The sequence below is a fragment of the Ranitomeya variabilis genome, chromosome 6 (assembly GCF_051348905.1).
Source record: "Ranitomeya variabilis isolate aRanVar5 chromosome 6, aRanVar5.hap1, whole genome shotgun sequence".
Lineage (NCBI taxonomy): Eukaryota > Metazoa > Chordata > Amphibia > Anura > Dendrobatidae > Ranitomeya > Ranitomeya variabilis.
Genome location: NC_135237.1, coordinates 329,044,530 through 329,059,384, shown reverse-complemented (window position 1 = coordinate 329,059,384; position 14,855 = coordinate 329,044,530). Strand labels below are relative to the sequence as shown.

The 14,855-nt window shown below is 42.2% G+C and overlaps 1 protein-coding gene across 4 annotated transcripts in view; it reads right to left on the bottom strand.

Annotated features, from left to right (window-relative positions):
• The window catches only part of PRP4K (pre-mRNA processing factor kinase PRP4K), a 163,828-nt gene that overhangs the window by 40,247 nt on the left and 108,726 nt on the right, over positions 1-14,855 (bottom strand). For all 4 annotated transcript variants that reach the window (XR_013216943.1, XR_013216944.1, XR_013216942.1 and 1 more), the window contains exons 12-13: positions 12,880-12,994; positions 2,599-2,750 (exon numbers count right to left, since the gene is read on the bottom strand). Coding sequence is in view for 1 of the 4 variants with exons in the window: in XM_077269807.1 (XP_077125922.1) it covers positions 2,599-2,750; positions 12,880-12,994 (267 nt within the window). In the remaining 3 variants the exon portion in view is untranslated. The remainder of the gene's footprint in view (positions 1-2,598; positions 2,751-12,879; positions 12,995-14,855) is intronic.

Below are 14,855 nucleotides of genomic sequence, written 5' to 3'. Positions count from 1 at the left end.
ATCATTCTCCAGGTCATTACGAGTTCATAGACACCAAACATGTATAGGTTCATTTTTATTTACCGTATATACTCGTATATAAGCAGAGATTTTCAGCCCATTTTTTTAGGCTGAAAGTGCCCCTCTCGGCTTATACTCGAGTCATTGTCCCAGGGGGGTCGGCGGGGGAGGGGGAGTGGCGGCTATGACATACTCACCTTCTCCCGGCGCGGTCCCTACATCTCTGGTCGCTGACAGCTTCTTCCAGCGTTTAGCGTTCACAGTTACCGCTCATTACAGTAATGAATATGGACCCGACTGCACTCCCATAGGGGTGGAGCAGCATATTCATTACTGTAATGAGCAGTAACGGTGACCGCTCAACGCTGGAAGAAGCTGTCAGCTCCCGGAGAACCAGGGACCGCGCCGGGAGCAGGTGAGTATAATGGGGAGGGGAGCATTCACCTCTCCTCGTTCCGGGCACCGCTCCGTCTTCCGCGTCCTCTGCAGTGACTCTCAGGTCAAAAGGCGTAATGACGTGGTTAGTCCGTGCCCTCTGCCTGAATGTTAGTGCAGAGGACGCGGAAGACACAGCGGCCCCGGAACACGGACAGGTGAATATTGCAAGTGCCGGGGGCATGAGCGACGGAGAGGTGTCCTTTTTTTTTTATCGCAGCAACAGCATATGGGGCAAATGTGTCTATGGAGCATCTTATCGGGCCATAATCACCATTTGTGGAGCATTATATGGGGCAAATATCTTTATGGAGCATCTTATGTGGCCATAATCACCATTTGTGGAGCATTATATGGGGCAAATGTCTGTATGGAGCATCTTATGGGACCCTTATTAACCTTTATGCAGTACTTTATGGGGCAAATGTGTCTATGGAGCATCTTATGGTGCCATTATTAACCTTTGTGCAGCATTATATGGGGCATATTTTGTATGTAGCATTATATGGGGCCCATCATTAACTGTATGGAGCATTATATGGGGCTCCTGATTCAATACGGATATTCAAAAACACTTAACCTACTGATATCTCAATTTTATTTTATTGGTACCTATTTATATTTTAGAAATTTACCGGTAGCTGCTGCATTTTCCACCCTAGGCTTATACTCGAGTCACTACGTTTTCCCAGTTTTTTGTGGCAAAATTAGGGGGGTCGGCTTATACTCGAGGATATACGGTAAGTGGTGAAAACAAAATCCAAAAGCTTAACAAAAAACAATAAATTGAGTCATTGTCCGAGACCCGTAATGTCTCCGTTTTTTGGAACATAGGGCTGGGTGAGGGCTTATTTGTTGTGAGCTGAGCAGACGTTTTTAAAGATACCATTTTGGTGCAGATACGATCTTTTGATTGCCTGTTATTGCATTTTAATGCAATGTTGCGGTGAACAAAAAAATGAAATTCTGGCTTTCTGACATTTGTTTACTACGCCGTTTACCAATTGGACTAATTCTTTTATATCTTGATAGATCGGCTGATTCTGAATGCGGCAATACCAAACGTGTTTTTTTTAATCATTTTATTTTGAATGGGGCGAAAGTGGGGCGATTTGAATATTTTTAAAAACTTTTTTCTTTTTTTGCTTTTCACTAGCTTCCATAGTCTCCATGGGAGACTAGAAGCTGTGATTTTCTGATTGCCTCTGCTACACACAGGCGATGATCAGTTCGCCTGTGTGTAGAAGAAATGCTCACTTGCTATGAGCACCGGCCACTGAGCGGCACTCATAGCAATCCGGCAATGACAACCACAGGGGTATGCTGCAGACCCCGACTTGTCATGCCAACCCATCGGCGACCCACAGTGAGGTGACAGAGGCGCCGATGGGCACTATTAGTAACATGCTCCCGACACGAACACATTAACTGCCACTGTCAGAGATTGACACTGGCATTTAACAGGTGAACAGCCGCGGGTGGATCGCGATTCCACCCTTGGCCGTTAGGGGCACGTGTCAGCACCGGAACCCACATCAAAGGGAGAGACACGACACGCACCATACATGTATGGCCCATGTCGTGAATGGGTTAAATACAGTAAAAAGTTTTTAAAAATGTGAAAAAAGAAACCCACAAAAGTTCAAATCATTGCCTTTTTGTTTCAATAAAAATAAAGAAAACTATTAAAATAAAATATATATTCAACATGAAATATGCCCATCTGAACCCGGCCTTACAGCTTTCTAAAAAACAGAAAAGCAACATCTACATAATAAGTAGCCTTATCAAAAGTTAAACCAAAAAGTACTGTATTTGTATTAACATTCAGTGCACATTCAGGTACATGGTAGAGACAAGGTGAACAAAGACAATTTTTTCCCTAGTTCCCCAGAAATCAAGGCCATATAGGTGCATGAACAAATCAGGTTTTGATAATATCTATACAGAGGATTGGTTTATATTATTGGTATAAACATCTTGGCCATATAGAAAAGTCATGAACATAATCATTTAACAAACAGAAATACTGGTCTTGTCGGCCATATAAATCACAAAGCATCATTATGATCAATAAACATCGATATCAGAGACCAGACCAGAATTTTTTTGTTTTTACTGTGGTTATTCAGTCTGCTGAAAGCAATCCTGGTTTTACATTACCTTGTTCGGCATCTTTCCTTTCAGGTCCATAGCCAATTTTAGCATGTGGTTATTCGTTTTTCCAGGGAACAAGATTTTTCCAGTATAGAGTTCAGACAATGTGCAACCAACAGACCACATATCTATTCCATAATCATAAATTTTACCAATTACTGTAAAGAAACAAAAAAAAAAAAAAAAACACACATACACTGAAAAAAATGAAATAAATGTGATGGTACACAATGATCTAGCATATAAAACAGTTACCAATTAGACATCCAAAATATTAAAATTACTTTACAATGTATCACTAAAATAGTAACTAATTCACAAACACTAATTTGAATTCCACCCCCTTCCCCCAAAATGAAAACGTTATTTTACATTAACATTGCACAAAAATAATGTTAAGGGAACCGGTCTCAATATTTTGTTCTTATTACAGGTAACCTACACACATTTTAACATGAAAGAATCCGTCGCCCCTGCGTCCGGATATAAAAAGGTTTAAATCCAGTGTGCCTCCTACGGACACTAAGCTTGAACTGGGTCTCTGGAAGCCAGCATGAGGGTGTATACTGCAGGAGAGGAGCTAACCTTTTTTTGTCTCAGCTTAAGGTACCTTCACACGAAACGACATCGCTAGCGATCCGTGACGTTGCAGCGTCCTGGCTAGCGATATCGTTTCGTTTGACACGCAGCAGCGATCAGGATCCTGCTGTGATGTCGCTGGTCGCTGAATAAAGTCCAGAACTTTATTTGGTCGTCCGATCGCTGTGTATCGTTGTGTTTGAAAGCAAAAGCAACGATACCAGCGATGTTTTACACTGGTAACCAGGGTAAACATCGGGATACCAAGCGCAGGGCCGCGCTTAGTAACCCGATGTTTACCCTGGTTACCAGCGTAAAAGTAAAAAAAAACAAACAGTACATGCTCACCTGCGCGTCCCCCAACGTCTGCTTCCTGACACTTACTGAGCGCCGGCCCTAAAGTGAAAGTGAAAGCACAGCGGTGACGTCACCGCTCTGCTGTTAGGGCCGGAGCTCAGTCAGTGTCAGGAAGCAGACGCTGGGGGACGCGCAGGTGAGCATGTACTGTTTGTTTTTTTTACTTTTGCGCTGGTAACCAGGGTAAACATCGGGTTACTAAGCGCGGCCCTGCGCTTAGCAACCCGATGTTTACCCTGGTTACCCGGGGACCTCGGCATCGTTGGTCGCTGGAGAGCGGTCTGTGTGACAGCTCTCCAGCGATCAAACAGCGACGCTGCAGCGACCGGATCGTTGTCGCTATCGCTGCAGCGTCGCTTCGTGTGAAGGTACCTTTAGTGTCAGCCTCCTAGTGACAGCAGCATTACACCCATGGTCCTGTGTCCCCCAATGTGGCGAAGGAGAAAAAAATATTTAACCACTTAACCCCCGGAGCTTTTTTCAGTTTTGCGCTTTTCGCTCCCCTTCTTTCCAGAGCCCTAACTTTTTTATTTTTCCATCAATATGGCCACGTTTGTTTGGCTTTTTTGCTAGGTTCACTAAATAAATGCTAAGGCTACGTTCACATTTGCGTTGTGCGCCGCAGCGTCGGCGCCGCAACGCACAACGCAAACAAAAACGCAGCAAAACGCATGCACAACGCTGCGTTTTGCGCTGCATGCGTCCTTTTTTTCATTGATTTTGGACGCAGCAAAAATGCAACTTGCTGCGTCCTCTGCGCCCGGACGCGTGCGCCGCAGTGACGCATGCGGCGCAAAACGCAAGTGCGACGCATGTCCATGCGCCCCCATGTTAAATATAGGGGCGCATGATGCATGCGGCGACGCTGCGGCGATGACCGCAAATGTGAACGTAGACTTAGTGGGGTGTGGTCCGGTGCTAAAACTGTCCTGCCATTATGCATTATGATTCTCCAGGTCATTACGAGTTCATAGACACCAAACATGTCTAGGTTCTTTTTTTTTTATCTAAGTGGTGAAAAAAATTCCAAAGTTTGCTGGAAAAAAATAAATAAAAAAAAATAGCGCAATTTTCCGGTTCCCTTTAGTGTCTCCACTTTTCGTGACCTCGGATTAAGGGAGGACTTATTTTTTATTTTTTGAGCGCCGGGCTTACATTTTTAATGATACCACTTTTATCCAGATACCATCTTTTGATCGCCCGTTATTGCATTTTAATGCAATGTCATGGCGACCAAAAAAAAAAACGTAAGTCTGGCGTTTCGATTTTTTTCTTGCTACGCCATTTAGCGATCAGGTTAAACTTTTTTTTATTGATAGATCGGGCGATTCTGAACGTAGCGACACCAAAAATGTGTTTTTTTTATTGTTTTACTTTTAACCCCTTTCTGACCTCGGACAGGATAGTACGTCCGAGGTCAGATCCCCCGCTTTGATGTGGGCTCCGGTGGTGAGCCTGCATCAAAGCCGGGACATGTCAGCTGTTTTGAACAGCTGACATGTGCCTGCAATAGCGGCGGGTGGAATCACGATCCACCCGCTGCTATTAACTAGTTAAATGCCGCTGTCAATCGCTGACAGCGGCATTTAACTGGCGCTTCCGGACATTGGGCAGGAAATGAGCGCATCGCTGCCCCTGTCACGTGATCGGGGTCAGCGATGCATCGGCATGACAACCAGAGGTCTATTGAAGACCTCTATGGTTGTTGATGCCGGATTGCTGTGAGCACCACCCTGTGGTCAGCGCTCATAGCAATGCAGCAATTCTACTACACAGGAACAATCTGAGCATCGCTCCAATGTAGCAGAGCCAATCAGGCTATGCCAGCTTCGAGCCTCCCATGCATGGCAAAAGTGAAAAAAAAAAATGTTTTACAAAAATATGAAAGAAAAAAAAAATTATATAAAAGTTCAAATCACCCCCCTTTCGCCCCATTCAAAACAATAATAATAAAAAATCAAACCTACACATATTTGGTATCGCCGCATTCAGAATCAACCGATCTATCAATAAAAAAAGGATTAACCCGATCGCTAAACTGCGTAGCGAGAAAAAAATTGAAAACGCCAGAATTAAGTTTATTTGGTTGCTGCAACATTGCATTGACATGCAATAACGAGCGATGAAAAGAACGTATCTGCACCAATATGGTATCATTAAAAATGTCAGCTCGGCACGCAAAAAAATAAGCCCTCATCCGACCCCAGATCACGAAAAATGGAGACACTACGAGTATCGGAAAATTGCGCAATTCTTTTTTTAGCAAAGTTTGGAAATTTGTTTTACCACTTAGGATAAAAAATAACCTAGACATGTTTGGTGTCTATGAACTAGTAATGACCTGGAGAATAATAATGGCAGGCCAGTATTAGCATTTAGTGAGCCTAGCAAAAAAGTCAAACACAAAACAAGTGTGGGATTGCACTTTTTTTTTTGCAATTTCACCGCACTTGGAAATTTTTTTTCCCATTTTCTAGTACACGACATGGTAAAACCAATCATGTTGTTCAAAAGTACAATTTGTCCTGCAAAAAATAAGCCCTCACATGGCCATATTGATGGAAAAAAAAAAAGAGTTATGGTTCTGGAAAGAAGGGGAGTGAAATAACGAAAATACCCCCGGGTCATGAAGGGGGTTAATGGGGCAAAAGGGAGTGATTTAAACATTTATATTTTTTTTATATATTTTTTAAACTATTTTTCTTTAACTTTTGGCATGCTTCAATAGTCTCCATAGGAGGCTAGAAGCTGCCGGCAAAAACATGATTGGCTCTGCTACATAGAGGCATAGTTCGCCTCTATGTAGCAGAATTACTGCTTCGCCATAAGCGCCAAACACAGGTTGGTGCTCATAGCAATCCGGCATCAACAACCATAGAGGTCTCAAGGAGTCAGCGATGCGCTCATTTCCGGCCCGATGAACGGAAGCGTGCGTTAAATGCCGCTGTCAGTTTGATAGCGGCATTTAACTAGTTAATAGGCGTGGGTGGATCTAGATTCCGCCCGCGCCTATTGCGGGCACGTCATCTGTTCAAAACAGCTGGCATGTCCCGGCTTTGATACGGGCTCACCGCCGGAGCCCTCATCAAAGCGGGGGTACTGCCATCGGACGTACTATTCTGTCCAAATGGCAGTAAGGGGTTAAAAATATCCCTGGCAGTATTCTCAGTGCCTATTGCAGACATACACTAGCTTGCATTTCAAAGTTAGGCCTTAGTTGCATGTCCATTTTTTAGCTTTGTTTTTCATTGAAACAAATTTTATCTTAAACGATAACTTATTAACAACCGTCACTTTTGTTTTATTGTTATTAGAGTAATTGGAATATTCTGTTTTCATATCAATGTTAACCCCTTCACCCCAAAGCCTGTTTTCACCTAAGTGACACGGCCAATTTTTACAATTCTGACCACTGTCACTTTATGAGGTCATAACTCTGAAACGCTTCAACGGATCCTGGTGATTCTGAGATTGTTTTCTCGTGACATATTGTACTTTATGATAGTGGTAAAACTTCTTCGATATGACTTGCATTTATTTGTGAAAAAAACAGAAATTTGTCGAAAATTATGAAAATTTAGCAATTTTCAAATTTTTCGTTTTTATGCCCTTAAATTAGAGAGTTATATCACATAATATAGTTAATAAACAACATTTCCGACATGTCTGCTTTACATCAGCACAATTTTGGAAACATAATTTTTTTTTGTTAGGGAGTTATAAGGGTTAAAAGTTGACCAGCGATTTCTCATTTTTGCAACAAAATTTGCAAAACCATTTTTTTTACGGACCACCTCACACTTGAAGTGACTTTGAGGGGTCTATATGACAGAAAATGTCCAAAAGTGACACCATTCTAAAAACTGCACCCCTCAAGGTACTCTAAACCACATTCAAAAAGTTTATTAACCCTTCAGGTGCTTCACAGGAATTTTTGGAATGTTTAAAAAAAATTGAACATTTAACTTTTTTTTCACAAAATTTTTACTTCAGATCCAATTTGTTTTATTTTACCAAGGGTAACAGGAGAAATTGGACCAAAAAAGTTGTTGTACAATTTGTCCTGAGTACGCCGATACCCCACATGTTGGGGTAAACCATTGATTGGGCACATGGCAGAGCTCGGAAGGGAAGGAGCGCCATTTGACTTTTCAATGCAAAATTGGCTGGAATTGAGATCGGAACCCATGTCGTGTTTGGAGAGCCCCTGACGTGCCTAAACAGTGGAAACCCCCACAAGTGACACCATTTTGGAAAGTAGACCCTCTAAGGAACTAATCTAGATGTGTGGTGAGCACTTTGAACCTCCAAGTGCTTCACAGAAGTTTATAATGTGGAGCCGTAAAAAAAATTAATATTAATTTTCACAAAAAATGATCTTTTTGCCCCAAATTTTTTATTTTCCCAAGGGTAGCAGGATAAATTGGACCCCAAAAGTTGTTGTGCAATTTGTCCTGAGTACGCTGATACTTCATATATGGGGATAAACCACTGTTTGGGCGCATGGCAGAGCTCGGAAGGGAAGGAGCGCCATTTGACTTTTCAATGCAAAATTGGCTGGAATTGAGATCGGAACCCATGTCGTGTTTGGAGAGCCCCTGACGTGCCTAAACAGTGGAAACCCCCAGAAGTGACACCATTTTGGAAAGTAGACCCTCTAAGGAACTAATCTAGATGTGTGGTGAGCACTTTGAACCTCCAAGTGCTTCACAGAAGTTTATAATGTAGAGCCGTAAAAAAAAAATTAATATTTTCACAAAAAATGATATTTTTGCCCCAAATTTTTTATTTTCCCAAGGGTAGCAGGATAAATTGGACCCCAAAAGTTGTTGTGCAATTTGTCCTGAGTACGCTGATACTTCATATATGGGGATAAACCACTGTTTGGGCGCATGGCAGAGCTCGGAAGGGAAGGAGCGCCATTTGACTTTTCAATGCAAAATTGGCTGGAATTGAGATCGGAACCCATGTCGTGTTTGGAGAGCCCCTGACGTGCCTAAACAGTGGAAACCCCCAGAAGTGACACCATTTTGGAAAGTAGACCCTCTAAGGAACTAATCTAGATGTGTGGTGAGCACTTTGAACCTCCAAGTGCTTCACAGAAGTTTATAATGTAGAGCCGTAAAAAAAAATTAATATTAATTTTCACAAAAAATGATATTTTTGCCCCAATTTTTTTATTTTCCCAAGGGTAGCAGGATAAATTGGACCCCAAAAGTTGTTGTGCAATTTGTCCTGAGTACGCTGATACTTCATATATGGGGATAAACCACTGTTTGGGCGCATGGCAGAGCTCGGAAGGGAAGGAGCGCCATTTGACTTTTCAATGTAAAATTGGCTGGAATTGAGATCGGAACCCATGTCGTGTTTGGAGAGCCCCTGACGTGCCTAAACAGTGGAAACCCCCACAAGTGACACCATTTTGGAAAGACCCCCTAAGGAACTTATTTAGATGTGTGGTGAGCACTTTTAACCCCCAGTTGTTTCACTAAAGTTTAGAATGTAGCGCTGTGAAAATCAAAAAATCATTTTTTCTTTCCACAAAATGATGTTTTAGCCCGCAATTTTTTTCCCCCCAAGGGTAACAGGAGAAATTGGACCACAAAAGTTATTGTCCAATTTGTCCTGAGTACGCTGATACCCCATACATTGGGGGGAACCACTGTTTGGGCGCACGGCAGAGCTCGGAAGGGAAGGAGCGCCGTTTGAAATGCAGACTTAGATGGATTGGTCTGCAGGTGTCATGTTGCATTTGCAGAGCCCCTGATGTACATAAACAGTAGAAAACCCCCACAAGTGACCCCATATTGGAAACTAGACCCCCCACGGAACTTATCTAGATGTGTTGTGAGAACTTTGAACCAACAAGTGTTTCACTACAGTTTAACACGCAGAGCCGTGAAAATAAAAAATATTTTTTTTTCCACAAAAATTATATTTTAGCCCCCACATTTTTATTTTCCCAAGGGTAACAGGAGAAATTGGACAACAAAAGTTGTTGTGCAATTTGTCCTGAGTACGCTGATACCCCATATATGGGGGGGAACCACTGTTTGGGCGCATGGCAGAGCTCGGAAGGGAAGGAGCGCCGTTTGAAATGCAGACTTAGATGGATTGGTCTGCAGGTGTCATGTTGCATTTGCAGAGCCCCTGATGTACCTAAACAGTAGAAACCCCCCACAAGTGACCCCATATTGGAAACTAGACCCCCCACGGAACTTATCTAGATGTGTTGTGAGAACTTTGAACCCCCAAGTGCTTCACTACAGTTTATAACGCAGAGCCGCGAAAATAAAAAATATATTTTTTTCCACGAAAATTATATTTTAGCCCCCATGTTTTTATTTTCCCAAGGATAAGGCTGGTTTCACACTTGCGTTTTTTTTAAAAACGCATGTGTGAAAAAACGCATGTAATCGCGGTAAAACGCATGCGTTTTTTTAGACGCATGCGTTTTTATAGAAAAACACAAGAAAACAAGAAAAAACCAAAAAACCCTAACCCTACCCCTAACCCTACCCCTACCCCTAACCTGAAATACGTGGCACTGAAATACGTGGCACTGAAATACGTTTATATACGTATATACGTATATACGTATATAAGTGCCACGATATTTCAGTGGCCACGTATATAAGTGCCACGTATATAAGTGCCACGTATATAAGTGCCACGTATTTCATGTACATGCCACGATATTTAAGTGCCACGTATTTAAGTGCCACGTATTTAAGTGCCACGTATTTAAGTGCCACGTATTTAAGTGTCACGTATTTAAGTGCCACGTATTTAAGTGCCACGTATTTCACGTAAATGCCTTGATATTTCAGTGCCACGTATTTCACTGAAATACCGTGGCACTGAAATATCGTGGCACTGAAATATCGTGGCACTGAAATATCGTGGCACTGAAATATCGTGGCACTGAAATACGTGGCACTGAAATACGTGGCACTGAAATACGTGGCACTGAAATACGTGGCACTGAAATACGTGGCACTGAAATACGTGGCACTATGACTGTCAGAAAATGTTCATTAAACGGTTAGGGATGAGTTTAGGGGTAGGGTTAGGGTTAGGGTTAGGGTTTGGATCCCTTTATCACCTTGATGGTGGTGGGTGACTTTTCAGTGTGTTCTGTTTTTTTTCTATAAAAACGCATGCGTTTTTAACGCAAACAAACGCGTTGAGATCGGACGCCATGTCGCGTTTGGAGAGCCCCTGATGTGCCTAAACAGTGAAAACTCCCCAATTCTAACTGACACCCTAACCCCAACCCTAACCCTAGTCCTAACCCTAGCCCTACTTTCACACTAGCGTTTTTTTGCATACGTCGCAATGCGTCGTTTTGGCGAAAAAACGCATCCTGCAAAGTCATCTGCAGGATGCGTTTTTTCCCCATAGACTAACATTAGCGACGTATTGACACACGTCGCAAGCGTCGTGCGACGGTTGCGTCGTGTTGTGGCGGACAGCCGGCAGCAACAAACGTTACATGTAACTTTTTTTGTGCCGACGGTCCACCATTTCCGACCGCGCATGCGCGGCTGGAACTCCGCCCCCACCTCCCCGCACCTCACAATGGGGCAGCGGATGCGTGGAAAAACAGCATCCGCTGCCCCCGTTGTGCGGCGCTTGCACAGTATGCGTCGGTATGTCGGGCCGACGCAGCGCGACGGCCCCGTACCGACGCTAGTGTGAAAGTAGCCTAACGGGAAAATGGAAATAAATATATTTTTTAAAATTTTATTATTTTTCCTAACTAAGGGGGTGATGAAGGGGGATTTGATTTACTTATATAGCGTTTTTTGGGCGGATTTTTATGGTTGGCAGCCGTCACACACTAAAAGACGCTTTTTATTGCAAACAATAGTTTTTGCATCACCACATTTTGAGAGCTATAATTTTTCCATATTTTGGTCCACAGAGTCATGTGAGATCTTGTTTTTTGCGGGACGAGTTGACGTTTTTGCTGGTACCATTTTCGGGTACATGACATTTTTTGATCGCTTTTTATTCCGATTTTTGGGAGGCGGAATGAACAAAAACCAGCAATTCCTGAAATTCTTTTAGGGGGTGCGTTTATACCGTTCCGCGTTTGGTAAAAAGGATAAAGCAGTTTTATTCTTCGGGTCAGTACGATTACAGCGATAACTCATTTATATAATTTTTTTATGTTTTGGCGCTTTTACACAATAAAAACTATTTTATATAAAAAATAATTGTTTTTGCATCGCTTTATTCTGAGAGCTATAACTTTTTTATTTTTCTGCTGATGATGCTGTATGGCGGCTTTTTTTTTGCGGGACAAGATGACGTTTTCAGCGGTACCATGGTTATTTATATCCGTCTTTTTGATCGCGTGTTATTCCACTTTTTGTTTGGCGGTATGAGAATAAAGCGTTGTTTTTTGCCTCGTTTTTTTTTTTTTTTTTTTACGGTGTTCACTGAAGGGGTTAACTAGTGATATAGTTTTATAGGTGGGGTTGTTACGGACGCGGCGATACTAAATATGTGTACTCTTATTGTGTGGTGTTTTTTTAATTTAGATAAAGAAATGTATTTATGGGAATATATTTATTTTTTTTTTCTTTATTTAGGAATTTTTTTTTTTTTTTTTTTTTTACACATTTGGAAAATTTTTTTTTTTACTTTTTTACTTTGTCCCAGGAGGGGACATCACAGATCGGTGATCAGACCGTGTGCATAGCACTCGGTCTGATCACCGATGTGACAGGCACGTAACAGAGGCTTGCCGGCGCCTGCTATGAGGATTCTCAGCAGACGCCGGCAAGCAGGGTCATCTTATGACCCGGAAGGAGTCCCGCGGCCATCTTGGATCCGGGGACTCCTTCCAGGTCACCGGAGCAGCGCGATCTCATCGCGCTGCTCCGGTGGGAGAGCGCAGGGAGCCCCCGTCCCTGCGCGATCCCCCTCTATGCCGCTGTCACTATTGACAGCGGCATCAGAGGGGTTAAATGCCCGCGATCGGCGACAGCGCCGATCGTGGGCATTGCTGCGGGGTGTCAGCTGTCATATACAGCTGACACCCGCACCCGATCACCGCGGCGCTCAGCGTGAGACCGCGGTGATCGGGGCGCCGTACTAGTACTGCGGCTGGCACTAATGCAGTGCCGGCAGCGCCGTACTAGTACGGCGCATGTCACGAAGGGGTTAAAACCCAATAAAATATTTAATGTAAAAAAAAATGTTAAAAAATGAACAAATGTATTTTGTACAAATTTTTTTAATTGAAAATTATCTAACCTTTCTATAAAAATTGAATTTTGAAAAAAAAAAACGAATCAACCAAAACATTGTATGTTGTACATAAATCAAGGCACAACTTACTGATTTCTGGTGCTCGGTAAAACCTACTAACAAGATATGGTGTAATATCATTGTCTGCCACATGTGATGCAGATCCAAAATCACAGAGTTTAAGAATGGTTTTGGATTCATTTACCTACAAAACAGAAAATACCAGTAAGATTCGCATACATTTATAGAGTATTTTCATGGATGTTCCTTATCAAAATCTCCATACGATAACTACAAATGATAGTGCATAGTCTGTGTACAGATCAGCCATTAGTCTCCTGACCTAAACTCAACAGTCTAACGGGCATATATCAGGCAGCTGCATTCGGGTTAGGAGACATACTGCCAGCCTGGACATTGCAGTCCGTACTCTGACAGTGAATATTGGGCTTGTGAACCAGGCCCAATTTACTTAAAGGGGACCTGTCACCTGAATTTGGCGGGACAGGTTTGCGGTCATATGGGCAGGGTTTTCGGGTGAAACCCCGCCCATATGACCGCAAACCTGTCCCGCCAAATTCAGGTGACAGGTTCCCTTTAAGACGTTACTTGTAAAGGGATTCTCTCTTTCATGTGGTCAGAACTTGAAGTCATGTAGTTTAGGTCAGATTTAACCCCTTCATCCTGAAACCTGTTTTCATCTTCCTGACCAGGCCAAATTTTACAATTCTGACTGGTGTCACTTTATGTGCCAATAACTCTGGAATACTTTAACTGATCACATTGATTCTGAGACTGTTTTCTTGTGACATTGTGACAGTGGTAAATTTGTTCAATATGACTTGCATTTATTTGTGAAAATATCGGAAATTTGGAGAAATTATTTTGGAATGTTCAAACTTTTCATTTTTAACCCCTTCATGACCCAGCCTATTTTGACCTTAATGACCTGGCCGTTTTTTGCAATTCTGACCAGTGTCCCTTTATGAGGTAATAACTCAGGAACGCTTCAACGGATCCTAGCGGTTTTGAGATTGTTTTTTCGTGACATATTGGGCTTCATGTTAGTGGTAAATTTAGGTCGATAATTTTAGCGTTTATTTGTAAAAAAAAAATAAAATGGAAATTTGGTGAAAATTTAGAAAATTTTGCAATTTTCAAATTTTGAATTTTTATTCTGTTAAACGAGAGAGTTATATGACACAAAATAGTTAATAAATAACATTTCCCACATGTCTACTTTACATCAGCACAATTTTGGAAAAAACATTTTTTTTTGCTAGGAAGTTATAAGGGTTAAAATTTGACCAGTGATTTTTCATTTTTACAACAAAATTTACAAAACCATTTTTTTTAGGGACCACCTCACATTTGAAGTCAGTTTGAGGGGTCCATATGGCAGAAAATGCCCAAAAGTGACACCATTCTAAAAACTGCACCCTCAAGGTGCTCAAAACCACATTCAAGAAGTTTATTAACCCTTCAGGTGTTTCACAGCAGCAGAAGCAACATGGAAGGAAAAAATGAACATTTAACTTTTTAGTCACAAAAATGATGTTTTCGCAACAATTTTTTTATTTTCCCAAGGGTAAAAGGAGAAACTGGACCACGAACGTTGTTGTCCAATTTGTCCTGAGTACGCTGATACCTCATATGTGGGGGTAAACCACTGTTTGGGCGCACGGCAGGGCTCGGAAGGGAAGGAGCGCCTAAACATTGGAGCTCCCCTACAAGTGACCACATTTTGGAAACTAGACCCCCCAAGGAACTTATCTAGATGCATAGTGAGCACTTAAAACCCCCAGGTGCTTCACAGAAGTTTATAATGCAGAGCCATGAAAATAAAAAATTATTTTTCTTTCCTCAAAAATGATTTTTAGCCCGGAATTTTTTATTTTCCCAAGGGTAATAGGAGAAATTGGACCCCAAATGTTGTTGTCCAGTTTGTCCTGAGTACGATGATACCCCATATGTGGGGGTAAACCACTGTTTGGGCGCACGGCAGGGCTCGGAAGGGAAGGAGCGCCATTTGGCTTTTTGAATGGAAAATTAGCTTCAATCATTAG